This window comes from Camelus dromedarius, chromosome 13 (assembly GCF_036321535.1).
Source record: "Camelus dromedarius isolate mCamDro1 chromosome 13, mCamDro1.pat, whole genome shotgun sequence".
NCBI classification, from domain to species: domain Eukaryota; kingdom Metazoa; phylum Chordata; class Mammalia; order Artiodactyla; family Camelidae; genus Camelus; species Camelus dromedarius.
Genome location: NC_087448.1, coordinates 60,496,418 through 60,510,028, shown reverse-complemented (window position 1 = coordinate 60,510,028; position 13,611 = coordinate 60,496,418). Strand labels below are relative to the sequence as shown.

Sequence of the window (13,611 nt, the reverse complement as noted above, 5' to 3'; positions counted from 1 at the left end):
TTACTCATTAACTGGGGGTATATAAGTAAAAGAGTTTTAAAAAAGGGAGAAAAGTCAAATAGCTCTTGCTGACTTTAAAAGAGCAATGACAAAGATGTGAAAATTGCAAAGTACTTAGAGGTTTAACCTAAGATTTGTTTATATCTTTGATTTTTAGCAAACATCGTCCTGATAAAAATGAGTTTGCACAGATCAGGAACATGTTGGCATTCTCTTAAACATAGCTTGAAACCACAGAGCTCAAGCATAAAACAGCTCTGACAAAGATAGCCAGTCAAGCATAAAAATGGGAGTTGGTTGTGTCAGAATAGATTAACAGGCTGAAGGCTGTCTGCTAAACACAGTTGTCTTATACCATCAGTGAAGGCGATCATTACCACTAAAAGTTATTTTCCTGATATATTACTTGAAACTTCCATCATAATAAATTTTAAATGTTCCTTATTTCTGAATGATTACATCATTTTCTTATCTGCAGTGTCCTTCTTGGATAACCACAAACTTGAAAGCGGTCCAAAATCTTGCTCATGGCTTCCTACAAACATAGGGAAACTTACTTATCAAACTGTCTATTTGGAGTTAGAAGAATGTGTTTGGGCTTTACTTTTACTTCCTTTATTAAATATAGATCACCATCTCTAAAATGTAAACATCCAGCGGCATTCCCTCGTACTGACAGGAATCCCGAGGCAGAAGACAGGCCTGAGGATTAACATGTCACTCACTCAGAAGGATGCCCCAGATGCTTGGCTCAGCTATGGCCAAGGAAGTAGCATTATCAAATGCCTCATGACTTTACAGTTATACTCTATTATTCCTGCTCAACAATGCTTCCAAAAGATCATCCGAGAAATCTGGCAAGCCACTGAAATGGCACTTGTAAACTGAATCAATTAAAAGCAATCCACAGTGTCCGGGTGGGTATGTATCTGACCGTGAAATACTGGGTAAAGAATTTACGTGCAATTTTATTCCAAACTAGATTTACATCATTTGCAGGTTATTTCTCAGAAGTACCAGATACAGCCCAGAAACAAGACAACAGAGTATTTCTAAACTATCATTTCAAATTTCCACCGTCAAGGGTGGGAGGAGGAAGGAATAGTAACGGGAAGACTTGTCAGCGATTAGCCATCCATAAAAATGCTCCCCCCACCCCGCCCCGCGCTCCTCCTTCCGATCACAATGCTGGCGTCAGTTAGTCTCCTGTATCTGTTCCCCACCTCGCTCCCCTCCCCTCTGCGGAGAGCTGGCACCGAATGGCAGACGAAGGAAAAGACAAACACCCCAGCTCCCAACACAATCCAAGCGCTAGCCCAGAAACACTGGGACAATATTCCTAACTTTTTTTTCTCACTTCGCGTGCCTCAAAGGTAAGCAAAGTAAAAAAGCCAATGAAATAGAAGGCCAGGGAGGCCAGCTGAGTCACAATTAATACCCCCAGCCCGATTACTCCACTGTCCTCCCCACCACCTCCGGCCACAGCAAACGGTTACTCAGCTGCAAGTCTGGGTCTCCACGTCGCCCGTCCTCCGTGCTCGGCCCCCGCGCGCTGCGCAGCCCGGGGACGGACAGAGAGCGCGCAACGCTGCCCACGCCCCGAGGCCACAGCCCCGCACCGCCCGCACCCCCGCCGCGGGACAAGCATCCTCCGACAGATCCCAGGTGCGGGCTGCCCGGGCCACTGCAGCCACGAGGAAGGCGCTTTGCCACCTCCCCAGAGCGGTCCCCTGCGGCCCCTCGCCCACCCTGCCCCACCCCAAACAGGCTCCACCAAGAAGTACTGAGGTGGAGAGTACAAAGAGCCAAGCCACACACCGAAGAGCCTCCAAGACGTCCCTTGTGGAAGAAAAACTTAGCCGCACACGCATCCACACACGCTCGCGCCCAGCACGCGCCGGGGAGGGCATCTCTTACCTGTCCCCGCGATGCCACTCATCCCTGCCCCCGCCCCAGGTCTGGCCGCCCCCCCGCCCCCGCCGAGGGTCCCCCGGCCGCCCGCTCCGAGCGCCGCGCACTCACTGCCTGGCTGCGCGCGCCCAGCGCCTGCAGGGCCCCGCGGCGGCGGCGGCGGCGGCGGCGGCGGCGGCGGGGACCGAGACAGCGGCTGCAGCGGCAGCGGCAGCGGCGGCGGCGGCGGCCCCAGCCGGCGTCAGTCAGACTGGAGCCGCGAAGCCTCATCGCCCGTATTAGTGCGCCGACCTGGAAAGCCGCCAGGAGCCCTGCTCGCGGGCCCGCCCCCGCCCGCCCGCCGCTGCCGCGCGCCCTGGCCGCTCCCAGAGCCGCCGAGGAGAGCGCGCGCCGCCCGCCCCGCGGCCACGTGCACCGGGAGGCCCGCGCGGCGGGGGCGCCCAGCCCCGGCTGCGTCCGCGTGCTCCTGAGAGACCCCGGGCTCTCCTCCGTCCGCGATCGAGCCCCCTCGGTGCGGAGGTTCCTCCCAGCGCGGGGCGCCTCGCGGGGCTCCCCCGCCTCCCTGAGCCTTCCCGCCTCCACCTGGAGCCGGAGGCCCGAGGAAGGCTGCTACCAGAACCACAGACACAGGACCAACAAATCGGTTTGGAACCCTCCCCCTCCCCCGCCGCGGCTTTCTGGGCCCTGAGGGTTGCTGTTTACTTGCTGTTTGTTTCTTACTTGCTTTGCAGAGTAAAGGAGATCTTTACACCCACCGACAGCGCCGGAGTAACTGGTGTGCAGGGGCACAGGCAGAAGAGAATCTCCTCACTGAGTGGTGAGTGGTGGTTAAAACTAGTCACATAATTTCGTGGATTGTCATTTCCTTACCCCTATTTATTTGCTCAACAGCCTAGCATATAATATATACTGTTATCTAATCTAATAAAGAAACAAATTTACGGGCACTGAGCAACGTTAATGGCCAACCTTCCTTGCTCACGGCCTTTTGAGATTAATGTGGACTCCTTTAACCCACTCAGAAATCGCGTGGGCCTTCCATCAACATACTGATGGCCTTTGAGTCCACAGCAGGCAGCATTTCTTCATAGAAAAGGCATTTACTGCAGAGATGAAAATAGAATAAAGCCACACGGGAGAGTATTCACTTTGGTCCTGTATGTAGAGGAATCAGTCCTGCAAAAGGCCTAGATACCGCTGAAATGCAAGGCCATGAATTTAAGTGCTTTTTCGTCCTCAGAGCCCTGCACTTTCTTCCTGTGGTTGATGCCACGTTCGTATTATCATACTGTTGCTGAGCAGTGAATGACCATGTTTAAAACAGTATTTGTGAAAAACAAAACAAAACAAAACAAAACAACCCCCAGCATTTGTGGTAGAACTTTAAACTCAAATTTAAATCACCTTTCTACACCTGGCCCATTTTCCTCTGCTCCAGGCTAGGTGTTAAGTTTGGGATTGCTCTGGGTGTGAAACTCCAGGAAACCTTCGGACTGCTAAGAACTACAGATTGTGCTGGCTGTGCATTTTATTGCAGGTAAACTAATTCGGTTCTCAAAATTGATACCATGTGGTTTACTTTTTTTTTTTTTTAATGTTATTAAGAAAAGGAATGACCCAGCCGCTGCTTCCTTTGCTTACGTGCATTACACAATGCAGAGGACACAACAGAGTAAGAAATTATAACTTCTCAGTGCTGGCTTGGGCTTCTGACACAGACTTTTTTCAAGTTCACAGAATTCTCTGGGCTTCTGGCAGGACTTGGATTTGCAGATTCATTAAGTGTATGCAGTCTGCTTTATCTGTACACCCCCATCTACATACCAAGAAATTCTGGCATTTAGAAGTCAGCCTGTCATTTATACAATACCTCACTTATCCCTCAAAGGTAGTGTAGAAGGTTAATCCTTTATACCCAAGAACAATAAGATCTGGTGAGTCTGAAGATGGAGAAAATGCCTGCTCTGGGAAGGAAGGCTCAGTGTTGACACTCCATTTTTCAGAAGCTGAAAATCCTTGCAATAGGAAATCCACACTCTGCTTTATTTTTCCCCTCTTGATTTCTTGATTGGCTGCAATTTTATTCTTGTTTGAACTGCCACCAAAAAACTACATAATGGGAATCACATGAGAGGTGAGACAGTCACAGGGTGTGATTTGGTGGAAACGCCAGTAAAATTTTGGTTCAAGACCTGAAAACCACAGCAAAACAAGGTCCATCTTTTCTGAATTATAAGAACTTGGCAGAATGTGAGCTTCTGCAGTCCATGAAGCAGTGGTAGGAAAGGCATCCTCTTTACCCATGAGAGGGTCAATTCTTTTCACTTGTCACATGCTCAACATAAGGACACGGTTGTGACAAAATCTGTAGTAATCCACAGATGGGAAGATTCTTCTTTGTGCAACTGTTCTACCTTATTTTTGATCCAGCGTGATAATGGTTCCACTCAGAGCCACTGGAATTGCTGCCTACACACCTCTCCCACTTCTGGTCTCCTTTCTACCTTTCATCTGTAATTCTGTCTCAGCTCTGCACTTTTTCTGTCCCCTCCCCAACCCCAAACTTTCCTTCAAGAGCCATCGTTCATTCCATAACCAGTATTGAATGCTTTCCTAAGTAGCAGGTGTCTGGACCAACTGTATCAACACAGAGCCCTCAGTCACCTGGGTGTCACTAGGAGAGACACACAGACCATTGGTTCTCATACAACTTCATGTGTCACTAGGGCTGGGGGCACAGAAGGTGTCAGGGAGGTCTCCATGGAGGTGTAATTCAGCTACAGTTCGAGACGTGAGTATGAATGGCTACCACCCAGATAGCCAAAGGAACTGCCCGCCTCCGCCAACTGTCCACCACCTCGGTGGGTGTAGCTCTGTGGGTGCTGACCCTGAGGCTCCGTTTCATCCAGCCCCCTTGGCCAGACGTGCGGATGCAGGCACAGTCTGCATGATCATAAAGAGCCCAGAATGCCAACTATGTGCAGAATTCCTTGAGGTTTTGAGTATGAAAAATCTCAGTTTTTCTAGAGAACTGTCAAACTACTTGGATAAATAAGAAAAATAATGTTAGAAGGACGGACGTCACCGAATGCATGCCCTGGGTTTGTGACAAGGGAGTGCTAGAGCCTCTTGGTTTAGTGGCAGAGTGACAGCTCTGTCTCTTGTGGTGAGAGTCCTGCTGCCAGGACTAGGCCCTGCTTGACGCACGGCATCTTGTTTCACACTCACGACATTTTGGGATGAGAATTCCTATCTGCGCTTCAGTTAGGGAACATGGGAGGCATAACAAAATGTCCCCAGGTGTCCAGCTCAGAATTCAAACTCCAGTCGTCCTGACTCCAAAGCCCAGGCGTTTAACCATTACACCTCACTGCCTTCCTGGAACTTGAAGTTGAATTGCAAAGTGTTTGAGCAGAGTGTGACATGGGTAGTGACACTGAAGAAGAAAAATCTACAGCCTGTAAAGTGGAAGTGGGTGGTGGAGAAAAGTTTTAAGAGACAAGAGGTAGGGGACCAATTAGGAAGCCCCTGCAACCATCTAGGCATGAGGTGAACATTGTCTGGAGAGGACAGTGTGTGATTATAGAAAAGGTGGGAGGTGATGCATTTTATAAACACTGTGAAGGGAAAAAGATCAATAGAATTTGGTTAAAAAAAAACAACTGGAGGAATCAAGAATCAAAGAAGGGAGAAAAACAATGGGGTTGCGAACAGTGCTGGCGACCATGCTGGGACTGTCAGTCACCAGGAGAGATAGAATGATGAAGTTTGGGGACTGGAGAGCAATGTCCCTTCTAAAGGGATCTTCTGGTATGCAGCTCCAGAAGTTGTTGCCATGTGAGAATGGGGCTGGAGTTTCAAGGGATAAAAAATATCCAGATTTTTATGGAAAAATCTTAGAATTAAAGATTTTTGCTAAGAATTTTTTTTTTTAAAGCCAAGCCAAAGAAAACATTTGTGAGTGAAATTTGACTAGCAGTTTGCATCCTCTTGAGTTTTGCCCTCTCTCCAGTCCATTTGAGTCTCTTTTTTTCTATAAGAGAGAAACAGTAACTCAGATCATTACTTAAATCAAGTCAGAGCTTACTTATCTCAGGGAAGCAAAACTCTTCCCCAAATCCATGTAATATTTGTCCTTTCTCCCGCTGTCAAACTTCTCAGTGCGTGGTTTTTATCTCACTTCTCTTCCTTGTAACCCACAGCTTCTTAATTTCCCCCAATCTGGCTTTTGCCTTCCATCGTCACTGTTAGATTTCAGTGCTGTTCTAACATTCTCAGAGGTCACTGTGACCTTTCAATTAATAATTCAGTGACTTTTTTTGATCCTCATTTTTTAAAAAGTTTTGAAATACGTCTTTATTATTTTAGTTAACTTTAGGTTACTTTTGGAATTAATTAAATCCATCCATTCATTCAAACTGTTGCTTGGTAGCATGCTATTTAGCGATTAGATGAGACTGACTTTTTTTAAATCATCTTAAGTCATTTTTAAATGTACAGTTCAGACGTGGTAAATATATTCACATTGTTGTACAACATATCTCTAGAACTTTTTCATTTTGGAAAACTGAAACTCCGTAACCACTAAACAGTAATTACCCCTCCACTTTCCCCCTCAGCTCTTGGCAACCACTTTTCCACTTTCTATTTCTATGATTCTGACTGTTTTAGATACTTTACATGAGTGATGTCATTCTGTATATGTCTTTCTGTGACTGCCTCATTTCATTTAGCGTAACGTCCTCTCGGTTCATCTATGTTGTACCATGTGGCAAGGTTTCCTTCCTTATGAATGCTCCGTAGTATTCCATTGTATGTATGGACCACATTTTCTTTATCCATCCATCATTCAGTGGACATTTGGGTTGCTTCCACCTCTTGGTTATTGGGAATAGTGCTGCAGTGAACATGAGTGTGCAAATATCTCTTTGAGATCCTGCTTTGAATTCCTTTGGATGTGTACCCAGGAGTAGGACTGCTGGGTCACACAGTAGTTCTGTTTCCCGGTCTTTAAGGAACGTCAATATTGTTTTCCCTACGGCTGCACCATTTTCTGTTCCCACCGGAATGTGAAGTGCACAAGGGTTTCAGTTTTTCTGCGTCCTGGCCAACACTTGTTATTTTCTGTTCTTTTGATAGTGGCCATCCATTCAGTGGGTGTGAGTTGATATCTCACTGTGGTTTGGGTTTGCACTGCTCTTACTGTTAGTGATGTTGAACATCTTTTCATATGCTTGTTGGCTTTTTGTGTATCTTCTTTGGAGAACTGTTTATTCATATCCTTTGCCCAGTTTTTAATCTGGTTATTTGCTTTTCTTGTTGAGTTGTAGGAGTTCCTTGTAGATTATAGAGAATAACCCCTTATTAGGTATGTGATTTGCAAGTATTTTCTCCCATTCCGCAGGTTGCCCTTGTACGCTGTTGTTTCCTTTGATGCATAGAAGTTTTTAAGTTTGATGCTGTCCCATTTGCCTGTTTTTGTCTTTGTTGCCCATATTTTTGGTGACATATTTGATCCTCATTCTTTGATGCCTCTGCTGCTTTTAAGAAACCCACAGGTTTTGAACAAATTAACTAAATAAGTGAACAAATGCAACATATAAAAAGAAGAGAACAGGTAACGTCTAATTCAAATTTCACCTGAGCTCCACCATATTAGGCTTTTCCTTCACTTCCTTGTCTCATTGACACCTACTTTTCCTACAGATCTCAGCTCAAGTGTCACATCCTAGAGAAGCCTTCTTGGTCCTCTCTGACTTGGTTAGAGCCTGTCTCTCATTCATAACCAACACTGTTCCAAACTGACTTATATTTAATTACTTGATTAATGTCTGTCTCCTTGAATTAACTGAAATCTGTAAGAGAATGAGAGGTGTGCCTGATGTTGTCCTTGTTTACTCCTAACACCTAAAACAGTGCCTGGTGTACAGCAGACGCTCATCAAATACTTGTTAAATGTATGAAGATGACTTAGGAGAAGAGAATAGAGGAACAGATCCTGACCTAGGATCAGTAGCAGGCTTTTGGTATCCCCAGGGCTTAGCATTTCGAAGCTAGGCATTCAGTATGTACTTACTGAGAGAATGATGGAATGAATGAATGATCTGTAAGATATATTTTCTTCTTTAATTTTTTGGAGGTGCTGGGGGTTGAACCCAGGACCTCCTTGCATGGCTTTACCACTTGAACTATAACTTCCCCACCAGGGACTGTCTACTTTTGATGCAGCACTGAAAGCAGGTTTCCCCGACTCCCACGCTGCCACTGATTATTGCTGGAGCCTTTTCCCTACTCTGTCGGATCCTCCCTGGTGGGGAGGAAGTTGCCTACAGCCTCCACGGAGGCTGCAGGGAAGTTTAAGCTCACTGCTGATTTGTGTGAGTTTTCACTGGGATTCCTAGAGGCCACAGGGAAAAGTATTTCCCTGGTGAAAAGTTTCCACTTGGAACATGAAAAACAATTTCTCCGCAGAAATGGTGCTGCAAAGCGTGGTTAGGTGTTACTGCAGGCTGGTACAGAGTAGCTCATGTGTTACAGGGACACTTTGCAGGCTGCTTTTCCTGATACTATTTTCATGGGAAAAAGCCTTTGGGTTCCAAACAACTGGTTTATAAACTGGCTTGGATGAAACCCACTAGTAAGCTGAAGATGGGCTGCGCACTTCCAGGCGTGTATGGCCACGTGGTTCTACAGGTGAGACTTACAGGTATCAGGCCCTTAAAATGTGGAGTTCTCAGAGGGCAGGGATCTGTTTTGCTTGCACATGTAGAACACTCTGTCACTATATCAAGTGATCTTGGGACGAGTGTCAAATAAAGAAAATATAGCAAAATACAGCATACAGAGAGAGAACCCTGGGAATAATTTGAGTAAGAAACGGTTTCTGTTTTCAAGGAGCTTACTGTCCAATGCAGATGTGATAGTATCACTGTTGAAACTCCTGGAGAGGAGTCATTTTTAGCATATTTACTTTTCTACATCTTGTCTCTAAAATGTTGTATTTAATGTACTTGTGACACTTTCTATTTACATATCCCAGTTATCAGACCTTGAAAAACTGAAGTATCGCAGTCACTGAAGAGTGTAGGCCCTGGATCTGGACCAGGTGGGCTAGAATCTCAACTCCACCGTTTCCGAGCTGTGTGACCTTGGGCAGGTAACCCCTTTGTGCCTCGGTCTCCTCTTCTGCTGTAAGTTAGGAGAGGCATTAGAATAGTGGTAGGCACATGGGTAACACTCAATAAATGTTAATGTTATCATTTCTACTTTCTCTAAAACATCAGAAACAATCTAATTCTGATTTTTAGGGGTTCACTGTTTTATAATTGCTACTTGATTAGTCTTTAGTTTCTCAAAAACACAGGCTTCTGATGTTATTAAGTAAATACATTTATTCGTATTATAAACTTTCTCTTTTCAATAAAGAATTTGCAATTTTTATTAACATAAACTCAAGAGGGAAGGGTTGCCAGCAGAGAAGAGTATACATAAAATTAGGAGGGAGATAAATAAGACTACAAGAAAGTGGATACCTTTGTGAACAAGCCTGTATCCTTCCTTTAATATATAATTTCCTAGAATTTTACAGAATGTCAAATGGGTTTAATATTGATAAATTTGTGTATATTTAAATATTTGCTAACTTTATTTTTAAATCCCTGAACATTGTTACATGATTGTGGTTTATATTTCAGTTTGCAAGAATTATATAGGCACTTGAGAGTAAGAATAATTGCTTCTGTCTTCTCTTTAAAAAGTATATTTCTCAGAATCATAATGATAATTAATCTAAATACACAAAATGGCTAAAGCAAAAAAAAAATCTGACTTTTGTTACAAAAACACCTTAAAATTTTTTTTGTCCAAAAAGAGGTATAAAAGTTTTTACTTCTGGCAGTAAATTCTTTAAAATTATCAAAAGGCAGACAATGGCATTGATTTATTCCAGCTTTATTTAAAATTTTAATTTAAAATGAAATAACGTGAAATAATGTGACACTGATGCGTAAGAATACAATCAAAGATGGCAAATAACCTAATTCACTTTCCTGGTTTGTTCAAGCCTCCAGGCACCAGTCAAATATCGAAGTCGTATAAAAAGTAGGTCCTTGCCCATCTGTAGCCAGCTCCAGAATGGAACTAATTTAGAACCTGTGATTTAAAAATAATTAAAAATAAATATGTTTTCAGGAGAAAACGTAACGGTTTAAAACTGTATTGTAGACATCGGTTTACATGACCTTTGTGAGCTTCTAGTCACCTTAATTTATGTTATTTATCTTATGTATGTGTGTCTGTTAAACATTTAATTCCATGTGCACATTTAAAAATGATTTTGGGGGGAGCAAATCTTCATGTTTCACGTACTGCCTTTCAGTCTTACGTACTATGATCAGGTACACCCCTGTATATAATACAAGTAAAATACAAGCAGAATAGATTAATAATCTGAAACAAGAAGGCCAAGACAAAAACCAGCTTTTATTCTAATTCTACCAAAGACTCTCAATCAGAGAAAATAAATACATTTAGCTAGGCCATCTTCTTGTCCAGTGGTTGTCAAATGGCAACATGCCAAGCAAGCCCAGTGGACGACGCAACATCTACCTCCCTGAACATGTTTTAAGATCTTATCTTCTTTGATTTTACCCCTGGAAATTGTTTTTTTCAGTCAGTCGGGAGTGGAGCCTCCCTAACCACTGGTCAGGTAACTGGGGTGCTGGCTGGTAAAGTGACATGGTCAAGGCCACAGGACTAATCACTGGCAGTTTCCAGATTTCAGCCCAAATGCTCTAGCTTCTTTCTCTTTTTCTTTCTCTTCCCCCCAGCTTTACTGAGGTATAAGTCACAAATAAAACTGAAATATCTTTAAAGTGTACGATGTAATGACTTGATAAATGTATACACTGTGAAATGATTACCACAATCAAGTTAACACATCCACCTTACTTTTATTTAAATCATGGACAAAAGAATTAAACATCTTCAAAGCCAAAGTGAGTGGTTTCTCTAAAAACAAAAAAACAAAACACCCTGAAGTGAAATGAAACTTGGGAAGATCTACATTGTGAGTTTTGGATAGCCCCACTCTCGGGAGGTACACGGCTGAGGGGGCTGGGGTGATGGACACAAACTGCTCTCTGAGTGCCAGCTAAGGAAATGTAATACTCAACAATCTGAGAGATGCAAATGAGAAAATGATAGAAAATGAAACATATTTTGACTTTTCCCCACTTCAACTTCCCATAGAGTCTCCGCTGGGCAGAGATCAACACAGACAGATCAATGGAGTGATCATGATGTGTCTGAGCAATCCTTTCACCCACCTCCCAGGCCCCTTTGATCGAGGCTACTACTGTGGAGATTAAATTTCTGTAAACTTAATATGATTCAGCAAGACTCCAAGAGCCTGAATTTGTTCTGGACTATGTAGTCTCATTCTTAACCTTTTTCTGTCCGTAAACATTTGAGGTTGCTTACTGCAGGAAAAGAAGTGACTTTGAAAAAGCCTCCAGCGAACCACTGCCACGCTGTGAATTAATTTAGGAGCATTCTAAGGCAAGCAACAGAGAAAACCAGAATATATTTTAAATTCTACACAGCGAGAGCTATCTAAGCTTTTCTGAATGGACATTAGATAATTTCACATTGCTAGAGATCTTAGACAGCTTTACATTTTTGGATATATGTACAGATGCCAGTTAAAAACTGGCTGTGAATGGACTGTGGACATTTGGAGTAAAAACTATAGTTTCTTATTTAGTTTTGCATAGTGGTTTGTAGGTACTCAATTAATATTCATGGAGTAATGAAATAATACTAAAAAAAAATGCTACTGCAAACAGTAAAGTTTATCTCAAGACTATCAACCTTGCTTGTAACCTGCAATCACCACGATCTTGTCTACTGTACAAGTTTTACTGAATTCCCCGTGCAAGCTAGGAGGCCTGCTGAAGACCCTAAGAAGAGACTAAAGCCATACAGAAGGCAGCCAGCCAGGTGGAGGGTGGCGGGGCTTAGAGGCAGTACTCTCTACAGACTGCTTCTCGGAGTCAGGATAACTGAGCAGGCCCTGATGGGGGCAGGGGAAACATTAAAGGCAGCCGACTTTATTGGACAACTGTATTGTGTGACGTCCTCCCCCACTTGAGATCAGCCGTAACATGAACAATAGACCCACCTTCAATTTCCGTCCAGTTGACAGCAATTTCTGCTATTGGAATTTTAAAGAACTGTGCTATGTAAAGCAGTTCTACATCAAATGCCCTGGAATAGAAAATATATTGATACCTATTTTTAAAAAGACAAATAGAGTGTAATTAAATCTCTCCCTTGGCATGTTCTACAGAAGCTTACATGGCAGATATAAAAGCTTGTATTGTAAAAGTGAAGGTCAGATAAACATCAGGTCAAATAAAAGCTAAGTAGTTCAGTAGCTTCAAGGCAAGTAAGATAATTTAGCATGCCACTGCATAACATTTCAATGAGAAATACGGTGTTTCAATCACAACTCAGAAACTCTGAGAGGTAAAAATGGCCACTTGGGCTCCAAGAGAAAATTTAATCCTGGAAATTTTCAAGATTGATGGTTTTCAAATCCCAGCCTTAACTAGCCCCAGATAAAGAACTGACAGCATTTTCAGCTGATTCAGAGAGCTCATAAAACAGAACTCTGAGAAGCTCTAGGAAAGACGGTCTCAATCCCTTTAGAGTTCCTTGATTACGTTCTCCTACCATGAAAGTGTCAAGGTTTCCTTTTTCAATACAGGGCCCCTGTGGCCTGTCTTCCCCTCTTCCCTTCCCAGTGCTGTACTGGATGGCACAGTGCCAGCAGCTGCGGAAGTGGGAAGCCAGTCCAGACTAGTCTGAAATGCCCTTTGGGTATAACTGAACACATACATAGGAATTAGATGTATTGTCTCACTCTGACGTACACTGTTGAAATCATCTCTAGTCTGAATTCCAGTTCAGCCTTCCTTCCACCTGTGAAAGGTTCCTTCTTAAAGCTCCTCTTCAGTCAGCCCCTGGGTTTAGGTCGAAACTGCTTTCCTTAACACTTTTGAATCCTGTCTCCGAGAGCACTGAAGGCTTCCACTGCTTTGCTTTCATCCTTAGGTCATTAACCCCCAACTTTCCGGACTGCATGGAACACACTTCAAACTTCCAGGGATTGGTTTCCAAATAATAGCACGGACAAGGAGATGCCTAAGATCTACTTCTATGTAATTACCTGATCCCAGATAATCTGAATTGGGGAGTTTTGTTTTCTTGGCCACAATATTACCACCATCCATTATGCAACTAGTTCAAATCCCAAGTGTTTGGATAATTCAGTATGAAAACTATTTTTTAAAACACTTAATGCTGTTTCTTATCCTAATAAAATATTTACTTAAGATGATAAAACCATCTACAAAAGTGTTCTTTGTGTTTCTAAAAGGACTATGTAAAACTTCCGTTAAGCAGAATTGTGACACTCATGAAAGGAAATAATTCAAATATTAAGCCTGGTACTTAACCCTTAAAACTCTCCTTTAACACAAAAACAAAAAATTACTTAATGGGCTGCTGAGTTAGTTCTAATGATGTTTAATACTCTGACCTAGATTAAGTATTTTTCTGAGGAAATTGGTACAGACTTATCAAAAACACCAAATGTAAGAATGATGAATGAAAAGGAGTGGGAGAAAAAAACATTGA

General features: G+C 43.2%; 2 protein-coding genes and 1 long non-coding RNA gene across 5 annotated transcripts in view; 1 reads left to right on the top strand and 2 right to left on the bottom strand.

Moving 5' to 3' along the window:
* The window catches only part of SMAD9 (SMAD family member 9), a 52,583-nt gene extending 50,421 nt beyond the window's left edge, over positions 1-2,162 (bottom strand). The window contains exon 1 of one of the 2 annotated variants that reach the window (XM_064493200.1): positions 2,023-2,162. The gene's annotated coding sequence lies outside the window, so the exon portion shown is untranslated. Of the gene's footprint in view, positions 1-1,917; positions 1,964-2,022 lie in introns of those variants that run through there. The other variant, XM_031465923.2, reaches the window with a different exon arrangement.
* Positions 2,163-2,349: 187 nt separating this feature from the next.
* On the top strand, positions 2,350-13,375 carry LOC105100788 (uncharacterized). 2 transcript variants are annotated; one of them, XR_010383635.1, is made up of 5 exons: positions 2,350-2,554; positions 2,643-2,728; positions 3,350-3,448; positions 8,951-9,067; positions 13,027-13,375. It is a non-coding gene; the product is annotated as an uncharacterized LOC105100788 (long non-coding RNA). The 2 variants fall into 2 exon arrangements; XR_838228.3 differs by lacking the exon at positions 13,027-13,375 and adding an exon at positions 11,161-11,300.
* The window catches only part of ALG5 (ALG5 dolichyl-phosphate beta-glucosyltransferase), a 36,185-nt gene continuing 32,419 nt past the window's right edge, over positions 9,846-13,611 (bottom strand). The window contains exons 9-10 of the mRNA XM_031465924.2: positions 12,092-12,177; positions 9,846-10,062 (exon numbers count right to left, since the gene is read on the bottom strand). Of these exons, the coding sequence (XP_031321784.1) occupies positions 9,947-10,062; positions 12,092-12,177 (202 nt within the window). The 3' untranslated portion in view covers positions 9,846-9,946. The remainder of the gene's footprint in view (positions 10,063-12,091; positions 12,178-13,611) is intronic.